The sequence below is a fragment of the Tetrahymena thermophila genome (genome assembly GCF_000189635.1).
Source record: "Tetrahymena thermophila SB210 genomic scaffold scf_8254594, whole genome shotgun sequence".
NCBI classification, from domain to species: domain Eukaryota; phylum Ciliophora; class Oligohymenophorea; order Hymenostomatida; family Tetrahymenidae; genus Tetrahymena; species Tetrahymena thermophila.
In genome coordinates, this window is record NW_002476365.1 from 531424 (window position 1) to 543476 (window position 12053).

The 12053-nt window shown below is 23.4% G+C and overlaps 3 protein-coding genes across 3 annotated transcripts; all 3 read left to right on the forward strand. All coding sequences in view use genetic code 6, as the record gives it.

Moving 5' to 3' along the window:
* Positions 1 to 3: 3 nt before the first annotated feature.
* TTHERM_00289590 (leishmanolysin family protein) lies at positions 4 to 1548 on the forward strand (the record flags this gene model as incomplete). Its single annotated transcript, XM_001018675.1, has 1 exon — positions 4 to 1548. One exon carries the CDS (start codon positions 4 to 6, stop codon positions 1546 to 1548), a length of 1545 nt encoding a protein of 514 aa, XP_001018675.1.
* Positions 1549 to 4446: 2898 nt separating this feature from the next.
* Positions 4447 to 5991, forward strand: TTHERM_00289600 (leishmanolysin family protein; the record flags this gene model as incomplete). The annotated part of the gene is made up of 1 exon (XM_001018676.2): positions 4447 to 5991. The coding sequence occupies one exon, from the start codon at positions 4447 to 4449 to the stop codon at positions 5989 to 5991; it is 1545 nt and encodes a 514-aa protein (XP_001018676.2).
* Positions 5992 to 9266: 3275 nt separating this feature from the next.
* Positions 9267 to 10811, forward strand: TTHERM_000289607 (leishmanolysin family protein; the record flags this gene model as incomplete). Its single annotated transcript, XM_012798268.1, has 1 exon — positions 9267 to 10811. The coding sequence occupies one exon, from the start codon at positions 9267 to 9269 to the stop codon at positions 10809 to 10811; it is 1545 nt and encodes a 514-aa protein (XP_012653722.1).
* Between the last annotated feature and the right edge of the window lie 1242 nt (positions 10812 to 12053).

The following is a 12053-nucleotide window of genomic DNA, read 5'->3' on the forward strand; positions in this document are numbered from 1 at the left end:
ATTATGAATAAATTCGCTGCAGTTCTATTAATAGCTTGCTTTGCTTTTACTTAAGTCTAAGCACATTTCTAAGGGCATAAATGTGCTCATAAAAGAATGAACGAAAAGTTAGATAAAGAAATTGTTGACTTGACCATCGATGAAAATGAAAGACACCTCTCAAATACTAAGCCTAGAAATTTCAAGATTACCTATGATATGGCATATTTCAATAATTTACCTAATACTCCTGAAATGTAAATTTTTAGAACAAACTGTGAAAAGGCTATCAAGATAGCTTCTAATTTCTTCAGCAATCTCATCACCATCGTTCCTAAACCTAAAGATTCTATGAAGTGGAATCTCAGACTAAATAGTTGTGGCGAAGCTACTATCCCAGCTGCTGATAAGACTACCGATAAGGATAGTGATCTCCATTTATATATCACTTTCACTGATGAACCTTAAGAAAGTTATCTTGCTTACGCTGGATGGTGCAGATTCCTTAGAATTTTAGGTCCCACTCATGGTTAAGTTAACTTCAACTTAGGTCTCTTAAAATCCTACAACTTTGCCAGCTCTCTCTAATTCAAAGATTTAGTTGGAATCGTTATCCATGAAATGACTCACGTTCTCGGATTTTCTGATTCTGACTTTGCTAACTGGGTTGATGCTAATAAGAAACATCATGTTAATCCTACTGTTGAGTAAACTGTTAGAGGTATTAATACTACTTTCCTAAAAACACCAAATGTTCTTGAGTTTGCAAAAAAATACTATGGGTGTAGCACTATACCAGGTATGGCTCTTGAAAACTAAGGTGGTGAAGGTTCAGCTGGTTCTCATTGGGAAACTACTATTATTCAAGATGAATTGATGAATGCTTCCATTTCCCTAACCATTCCTATTTTCACTGGTTTTACAGCTGCCTTGTTAAGAGATACTGGTTTCTATGCTTCTGTTAATTCAAAAATGGAGGAAAAATCTTTCTATGGTAAAGATGCTGGCTGCTCATTCATAACTGGCTCTTGTGATGACAAAAAAAGAGAATTCTGTACTGTAGGATCTTTCGAATAAAAATGTGATTATTACTATCATGGTGTAGGATATTGTACCTCATCTACATTCTTAGATAGTAATTGCGACACTTATCAAACTTTTAGTAATGCTAAATGTTTTGATGATTCAAACAACTTCTAAAATAATCCAACTTATAAAAGTGCTATGGGAGTTTCTCTTGGATCTAACTCTAAGTGCTTTAACAGCTCACTCATTAGTGAATAATATCTACCTATTGAGGAATAAGGTTTATGCTATACCTATACTTGTACTGCTGCCAATTAGGTAATTGTTAGTGTTGGAGGAACTAAAGTTACCTGCTCTTAGAATGGTTAATAATTGAATGTTCCTGGTTACAGTGGTTTACTCACTTGCCCTGAAAAGCTTGATGAATTTTGTGCTTACAAGAAGTTATGTCCTAGTAATTGTAATTCAAATGGTTTTTGTAACAATGGAACTTGCATTTGCATGAAAGGTTTCAGAGGAGCTGCTTGCGACTAAGTTGCTTGAAACTATAAATTATATTAAAAATATTATACTATTAAGATTTAAATTAATATTGAGTTATATAATTAAGTCAATCAATTAAAAAATAATTGTTCGTAGATATTAATTAATGAATTAAATAAATAAAAATATTATTTTAGATATTAAAGATATATTTAAATAATATAATAGGAAAAGTGAGTTCTAGCCAGAATTTTTAAGAAACAATTTTATTATTTTTTTTAAGATTAGCTTAAAATCATAAAAATTAAATAACAAATCACCATCTGTACCTACACAGTTCGTGATATTTTAATTACAGGATTAGCTATAATTTATATAATTTTTAATTTTTTATGATTAACTAGCACTTAAAAATATTAATAAAATAATTTTATCTAATCAAGAATATGCCATAAGTTTAAAAATATTTATTGATGTCTTTATTTAGAGTAAATTTAGTTAAATAAAAATTAACTAAAATTTATATCTAATTAATATATGTATACAATTATACTTTTATATTTCATGAGAAGTAATTTTAATTGTTTTTGCATATCACTAAAAGCCTTTTTTTCTAATCTCTTTTATATATTTTTTTAATGTGTCTATTATTTTATAAAATTCATACAAACTTTTCAAATTTTAAAAATTGAGTTACAATAATAAAATATAAATTTTATAGTTTTTCAGAAAGCTTCTATGAAGTTTAATGATTGATTATGCCCATAGAGTATTTTTTCTTACTTAATTTGATCAAATTAATCTGATAATTAATTTATTATGCTAGTATTCTTTATTTATTTATACAATTTTACTATTGCAACTTTAATTTGAAATAAATTAATTAATTAATTATAACACACACTATCAACTATAAAATTTTAACCATAACGTATTTGTGCAACTATAAATGTAAATTTTTGAATATAAGAAATTTAAATTTATATGTAAAAATCGCAAAATAAATATACATACTTATCATTTTACCATAGCTCCTTTTTTATATAAAAAATTACCTATTATGAAAATTTATTTTAATATTTCAAATCTTTATTTTTCAAATGACAGAAAATAATTAAGTAAAATAATGTAAAAATAAAAGCTTTAATAATAGAAACTTATGTTTCTTAAATAAATAACACTTTTTATGAAATTTGTAAAAACATTTTAGCTATTGAAATCAAATATTTAAAAAATTTTAAACTTAATTTTACCTAAAAATAAGTTAGAAAATGTACCGTAGAATCCCCTATAAACATTAGTTATAAGTAGTGAATTTTTATAGTTAATTTGCGAGCCAAAAAATTCATTTTTAAAAATCAAACCTATTATGTGCAATATTTTATCACATTTTATACAGTGAATAATATTCACATTATGAACACAACCTATGGTTAGTTATTCTTTATATTTTATAAACTCAAATTTTTGTGGTAAGTTTTTAATAACTCGAATTCAGTATATAAGTAAGTGGACGAGTGCTAAATAAAATTTTTGAATTAGATCTTTAGAAACCATAAAAATTTTACTGATAGAAAAAATCATTCATTAAATATTTAAATAGGATCAGTAACAAAAATTATAACTAGATTACTATGGTTGTACTAATTAATTAATTTTATTAATTTAATTTATTACTTAATTATATATAATTTTAAAACTCTATTTTGTTTAAAATAAATTTTTTAGTCTTTAAAATTCTATCTTTTTTTAAAAGCATCCATTTTTAATATATAAAAAAATATTTTGTGAGAAAGGATTATGTCTTGAGTTTATATTGCTAGACATTAATTTTTTATAGTACTAGCTATTAGAACCTAACTCTCTTGGTACATAAATATTTGGTAAAGTAAAAATAAGTATAAATATAAAATAACAATTTTATATTTTTAAAAATACATTTTTAAAACTTTACATAAAAAGCTAATATTTGATGCTTATTTGTATTTATAATTATTTTTGTTTTTATTTTTGTACTTTAGTTGCTTTTCATTTAACATAATTGAAACATATGGTTTTTTTTAAAAAATTTAATTAATTCACTCCTTATTTATCTATTTATAGTTATTTTATTTATTTATAAATCAAATCTGATGGATTTATATACTTAATTAGACTTTATAAGAATTTAAAGTTATTTATTTATTATTTATAAACCTTTATTAATTTTTATCAAGGACAAGTAAAATATTTTAAACCTATTACTTTAAATTTTCTATAACCAAGTAAAGTGCGAACATAATTATTCAATATTTAAATCATTAATTAAATGTACATTCTTACTTCGTATTTTTAATTTAAACCAAAATAGAATTTTATTGATTCTTCAATATTTAAAAACATAAATATTTCAAAAATTTTTAAAGTGTTTATTTTTGTACTTTAGTTGTTTTTCATTTAACATAATTGAAACATATGGTTTTTAAAAAAAAATTTAATTAATTCACTCCTTATTTATCTATTTATAGTAATAAATTTATTTATTTATTCATAAATCAAATCTGATGGATTTATATACTTAATTAGATTTTATAAGATTTTAAAGTTATTTATTTATTATTTATAAACCTTTATTAATTTTTAACTAGGACAAGTAAAATATTTTAAACCTATTACTTTAAATTTTCTATAACCAAGTAAAGTGTGAACATAATTATTCAATATTTAAATCTTTAATTAAATGTACATTCTTACTTCGTATTTTTATTATAAAATCATTAACTTATTAGTACTAAAATATAATCATATGAATTTTACTAATTTAAGATATTTTAGGAAAGCAAAATTAAAAAAATATAAATTTACAGAACCATTTAAATATACCTTATATAGTTGAGCTCATTTTAGTGGTTTAAATCACAGATCACAATAATTTAAATATAAACAATTAAAACAAAAAAAATCAAAATAACTAAAATTATGAATAAATTCGCTGTAGTTCTATTAATAGTTTGCTTTGCTTTTACTTAAGTCTAAGCTCATTTCTAAGGGCATAAATGTGCTCATAAAAGAATGAATCAAAAGTTAGACAAAGAAATTGTTGACTTAGTTATCAATGAAAATGAAAGACATCTCTAAAATTCTAAACCTAGAAAATTCAAGATTACTTATGATATGGCTTATTTCGATAATTTACCTAATACTTCTGAAATGTAAATCTTCAGAAGAAACTGTGAAAAGGCTATCATGATAGCTTCTAATTTCTTCAGCAATCTTATCACCATCGTCCCTAAACCTAAAGGTTCTATGATATGGGATCTCAAACGTTAAAAGTGTGGCGAAGCTACTATCCCTTATGCCGATAAGGCAACCGAAAAGGATAGTGATCTCCATTTATACATCACTTTCACTGATGAACCTAAAGAAAATTATCTTGCTTACGCTGGATGGTGCAGACTCCTTAAAATTGTAGGTCCCACTCACGGTTAAGTAAACTTCAACTTGGGTTTCTTAAAAACCTAAAATTTTGCCAATTCTCACTTATTCTAAAGTTTCGTTGGGACTGTTATCCATGAAATCACTCATGTCCTCGGATTTTCTGATTTAGACATTGCTAACTGGGTTGATTCTAAGAAGAAGCCTCATGTTAATCCTACTGTTGAGTAAACTGTTAGAGGTATTAAAACTACTTTCCTAAAAACACCAAATGTTCTTTAATTTGCAAAAAAATACTATGGATGCAGCACTATTCCTGGTATGGCTCTTGAAAACTAAGGTGGTCAAAATTCAGCTGGTTCTCACTGGGAAACTACTATTATTCAAGATGAAATAATGAATGCGTCAGATTCCCCAACCATTTCTATTTTCACTGGTTTTACTGCCGCTTTGCTAAGAGATACTGGTTTCTATGCTTCTGTTAACTCAAATATGGAGGAAAAATCTTACTATGGTAAAGATGCTGGTTGTTCATTCATTACCGGTTCTTGTGATGACAAAAAAAGAGAGTTCTGTACTGTCGGATCTTTCGAAGAAAAATGTGACTATTATTATCATGGTGTTGGATAATGTAACTCCTCTTAAGAATTAGACGATGGTTGCAACACGATTTAAACTTTCTAGAATTCTAAATGTTATGATGATTCAAACAACTTTTAGAATACTCCAACTTAAAAAACTGCTATGGGAATTTCATTTGGATCTAACTCTAAGTGCTTTAACAGCTCACTCATTAGTGAAAAATTAAAACCTATCAAGGAATAAGGTTTATGTTATACCTATTCTTGTAATTTTTTAAATAATGTAATTGTTAGCGTTGGAGGAACTAAAGTTACTTGCTCTAAGAATGGCCAATAATTGAAGGTTCCTGGCTACAGTGGTCTACTTACTTGCCCTGAAAAGCTTGATTAATTCTGTGCTTACAAGAAGTTCTGTCCTAGCAATTGTAGTTCAAATGGTTTTTGCAACAATGGAACTTGTATTTGCATGAATGGTTTCAGAGGAGCTGCTTGCGACAAAGTTGCTTGAAACTATAAATTATATTAAAAATATTATAATATTAGATTTACATTAATATTGCATTACATAATTATATATATGGTTAATCGTAAATATTAATTAATGGATTTATTTAATCAAAAATAAAATAAGATTTTAAGCATATATCTCAATATATTAAATTAATTTAACGAATTATGTAAATTAATATACCGTATTACCTCTCAACCTTATCCCTCACTGCGTGTACCTCAAATTTTTTATTTCCCGACTATGTATATTTCTTATTCAAGAAATAATTATTCGAGAATAGCTATTGCACAAAAAGTTTTTTACATTAAGAAAATAAATGTTACTATTTATTTTCTAAATTATTTTTAATATATAAAGTACTAGCTCTTTAAAAAAATAATCAATTAATAATTTTTAAAATTTATTGATTATTATTTTTTATTGAATTGGATTGCTTATTTGAATAGCTAAGTTTGATTCCCTAAATTAAAGTCATCTTAATTATGTTTAATTTTATTTGATAAACTTAAAAAAATTTAGTTTTAAGATTAAAGACAAAGCAAATAAAATATTAAATTTATTTTAAAGTTATTAATTATATCTCGAAAATTACAATTTTAAGAATTAAATAATTTATATAATTTTTAATTTTTTATGATTAACTAGCACTTAAAAATATTAATAAAATAATTTTATCTAACCAAGAATATGCCATAAGTTTAAAAATATTTATTGATGTCTTTATCTTTAGAGAGTAAATTTAGTTAAATAAAAATTAACTAAAATTTATATCATAAAATATTTAATTGTTCATCACTTTTTTATTAACTAGTTAATATATATATATATATACAATTATACTTTTATATTTCATGAATTGTAATTTTTAATTGTTTTTGCATATCACTAAAAGCCTTTTTTTCTAATCTCTTTTATATATTTTTTTAATGTTTCTATTATTTTATAAAATTCATAGAAACTTTTCAAATTTTAAAAATTGAGTTACAATAATAAAATATAAATTTTAAAGTTTTTCAGAAAGCTTCTATGATGATTAATTATTGATTTTGCCCATAGAGTATTTTTTCTTACTTAATTTGATCAAATTAATATGATAATTAATGTATTATGCTAGTATTCTTTATTTAATTTATACAATTTTACTATTGCAACTTTAATTTGAAATAAATTAATTAATTATAACACACACTATCAACTATAAAATTTTAATCATAAGGTATTTGTGCAACTATAAATGTAAATTTTTGAATATAAGAAATTTAAATTTATTTGTAAAAATCCCAAAATAAATATACATACTTATCATTTTACCATAGCTCCTTTTTTAAATAAAAAAATTACCTAGTATAAAAATTTATTTTAATATTTCAAATCTTTATATTTCAAATGACAGAAAATAATTAAGTAAAATAATATAAAAATAAAAGCTTTAATAATAGAAACTTATGTTTCTTAAATAAATAACACTTTTTATGAAATTTGAAAAAACATTTTAGCTTTTGAAATCAAATATTTTTAAAATTTTAAACTTAATTATACTTAAACAGTAAGTTAGAAAATGTATCATAGAATCCCCTATAAACATTAGTTATAAGTAGTAAATTTACTAATATTTAAAATAAGGGTAAGTTTTTCTCAACCAGTAAATTTTAATTATTATATATTGGTAAGTAGTTAAAATAGTAATTTTTTATGTAAAGTGGTTAAACCACATTAAACTACTTATTATATATTCTACGGTATTTTTTATGTATAAAAGTAATATGTGTGCCAAAAAATTCATTTTTAAATAAGCTCAAATTTTTGTGGTAAGTTTTTAATAACACAAATTTAGTATAGAAGTAAGTGGACGAATGCTAAATAAAATTTTTGAATTAGATCTTTAGAAACCATAGAAATTTTACTGATAGAAAAAATCATTCATTATATATTTAAATAGGATTAGTAACAAAAATTATAACTAGATTACTATGGTTGTACTAATTAATTAATTTTAGTAATTTAATTTATTACTTAATTATATATAACTTTAAAACTCTAATTTGTTTAAAATAAATTTTTTAGTCTTTAAAATTCTATCTTTTTTTAAAAGCATCCATTTTTAATATATAAAGAAAATATTTTGTGAGAAAGGATTATTTCTTGAGTTTATATTGCTAGACATTAATTTTTTATAGTAATAGCTATTAGAACTTAACTCTCTTAGTACATAAATATTTATTAAAGTAAAAATAAGTATAAATATAAAATAACAATTTTATATTTTTAAAAATACATTTTTAAAACTTTACATAAAAAGCTAATATTTGATGCTTATTTGTATTTATAATTATTTTTGTAGATAATACAAGTGTGGCTTTAAGTTAAAATATTTTACATTTGGTTTTTTTTTTAAAATTTAATTAATTCACTCCTTTTTTATCTATTTATAGTTATTTTATTTATTTATTCATAAATCAAATCTGATGGATTTATATACTTAATTAGATTTTATAAGATTTTAAAGTTATTTATTTATTATTTATAAACCTTTATTAATTTTTATCCAGGACAAGTAAAATATTTTAAACCTATTACTTTAAATTTTCTATAACCAAGTAAAGTGCGAACATAATTATTCAATATTTAAATCTTTAATTAAATGTACATTCTTACTTCGTATTTTTAATTTAAACCAAAATAGAATTTTATAAATATTTCAAAAATTTTTAAAGTGTTTATTTTTGTACTTTAGTTGTTTTTTATTTAACATAATTGAAACATATAGTTTTTAAAAAAAAATTTAATTAATTCACTCCTTATTTATCTATTTATAGTAATAAATTTATTTATTTATTTATTCATAAATCAAATCTGATGGATTTATATACTTAATTAGATTTTATAAGATTTTAAAGTTATTTATTTATTATTTATAAACCTTTATTAATTTTTATCCAGTACAAGTAAAATATTTTAAACCTATTACTTTAAATTTTCTATAACCAAGTAAAGTGCGAACATAATTATTCAGTATTTAAATATTTAATTAAATGTACATTCTTACTTCGTATTTTTAATTATAAAATCATTAACTTAATAGTACTAAAATCTAATCATATGAATTTTACTAATTTAATATATTTTAGGAAAGCAAAATTAAAAAAATATAAATTTACAGAACCATTTAAATATACCTTATATAGTTGAGCTCATTTTAGTGGTTTAAATCACAGATCACAATAATTTAAATATAAACAATTCAAACAAAAAAAATCAAAATAACTAAAATTATGAATAAATTCGCTGCAGTTCTATTAATAGCTTGCTTTGCTTTTACTTAAGTCTAAGCTCATTTCTAAGGGCATAAATGTGCTCATAAAAGAATGAATTAAAAGTTAGAAAAAGAAATTGTTGACTTGGTTATCGATGAAAATGAAAGACATCTCTAAAATTCTAAACCTAGAAAATTCAAGATTACCTATGATATGGCTTATTTCGATAATTTACCTAATACTCCTGAAATGTAAATCTTCAGAAGAAACTGTGAAAAGGCTATCATGATAGCTTCTAATTTCTTCAGCAATCTTATCACCATCGTCCCTAAACCTTAAGGTTCTATGATATGGGATCTCAGAAGTTAAAAGTGTGGCGAAGCTACTATCCCTTTTGCCGATAAGGCAACCGAAAAGGATAGTGATCTCCATTTATACGTCACTTTCACTGATGAACCTAATGAAGATTTTCTTGCTTACGCTGGATGGTGCAGACTCCTTAAAATTGTAGGTCCCACTCACGGTTTAGTAAACTTCAACTTGGGTTAATTAAAAACCTAAAATTTTGCCAATTCTCACTTATTCTAAAGTTTCGTTGGGACTGTTATCCATGAAATCACTCATGTCCTAGGATTTTCTGATTCTGACATTCCTAGCTGGGTTGATTCTAAGAAGAAGCCTCATGTTAATCCTACTGTTCAGTAAACTGTTAGAGGTATTAATACTACTTTCCTAAAAACACCAAATGTTCTTTAATATGCAAAAAAATACTATGGATGCAGCACTATTCCTGGTATGGCTCTTGAAAACTAAGGCGGTGAAGGTTCAGCTGGTTCTCACTGGGAAACTACTATTATTCAAGATGAAATAATGAATGCTTCAGATTCCCAAACCATTTCTATTTTCACTGGTTTTACTGCCGCTTTGCTAAGAGATACTGGTTTCTATGCTTCTGTTAACTCAAATATGGAGGAAAAATCTTACTATGGTAAAGATGCTGGTTGTTCATTCATTACCGGTTCTTGTGATGACAAAAAAAGAGAGTTCTGTACTGTCGGATCTTTCGAAGAAAAATGTGACTATTATTATCATGGTGTTGGAAAATGTAACTCCTCTTCAGAATTAGACGATGGTTGCAACACGATTTAAACTTACGATAATGCTAAATGTTATGATGATTCAAACAACTTATAGAATACTCCATCTTAAAAAAGTGCTATGGGAGTTTCTTTTGGATCTAACTCTAAGTGCTTTAACAGCTCCCTCATTAGTGAAAAATTAAAACCTATCAAGGAATAAGGTTTATGCTATACCTATTCTTGTAGTTTTTTCAATAATGTAATTGTTAGCGTTGGAGGAACTAAAGTTACTTGCTCTAAGAATGGCCAATAATTGAAGGTTCCTGGCTACAGTGGTCTACTTACTTGCCCTTAAAAGCTTGATTAATTCTGTGCTTACAAGAAGTTCTGTCCTAGCAATTGTAGTTCAAATGGTTTTTGCAACAATGGAACTTGTATTTGCATGAATGGTTTCAAAGGAGCTGCTTGCGACAAAGTTGCTTGAAACTATAAATTATATTAAAAATATTATAATATTAGATTTACATTAATATTGCATTACATAATTATATATATGGTTAATCGTAAATATTAATTAATGGATTTATTTAATAAAAAATAAAATAAGATTTTAAGCATATATCTCAATATATTAAATTAATTTAACGAATTATGTAAATTAATATACCGTATTACCTCTCAACCTTATCCCTCACTGCGTGTACCTCAAATTTTTTTTTTCCCGACTTTAAAGACAAAGCAAATAAAATATTAAATTTATTTTAAAGTTATTAATTATATCTCGAAAATTACAATTTTAAGAATTAAATAATTTATATAATTTTTAATTTTTTATGATTAACTAGCACTTAAAAATATTAACAAAATAATCTTATCTAACCAAGAATATGCCATAAGTTTAAAAATATTTATTGATGTCTTATCTTTAGAGAGTAAATTTAGTTAAATAAAAATTAACTAAAATTTATATCATAAAATATTTAATTGTATATTTGTTAATATAACACTAAAAGTTTATTTTTGTTTTATCATCACTTTTTTATTAACTAATTAATATATGTATACAATTATACTTTTATATTTCATGAGTTGTAATTTTTAATTGTTTTTGCATATCACTAAAAGCCTTTTTTTCTAATCTCTTTTATATATTTTTTTAATGTTTCTATTATTTTATAAAATTCATACAAACTTTTCAAATTTTAAAAATTGAGTTACAATAATAAAATATAAATTTTAAAGTTTTTCTGAAAGCTTCTATGATGATTAATTATTGATTTTGCCCATAGAGTATTTTTTCTTACTTAATTTGATCAAATTAATCTGATAATTAATTTATTATGCTAGTATTCTTTATTTAATTTATACAATTTTACTATTGCAACTTTAATTTGAAATAAATTAATTAATTATAACACACACTATCAACTATAAAATTTTAACCATAACGTATTTGTGCAACTATAAATGTAAATTTTTGAATATAAGAAATTTAAATTTATATGTAAAAATCCCAAAATAAATATACATTTTACCATAGCTCCTTTTTTATATAAAAAAATTACCTAGTATGAAAATTTATTTTAATATTTCAAATCTTTATTTTTCAAATGACAAAAAATAATTAAGTAAAATAATGTAAAAATAAAAGCTTTAATAATAGAAACTTATGTTTCTTAAATAAATAACACTTTTTATGAAATTTGAAAAAACATTTTAGCTTTTG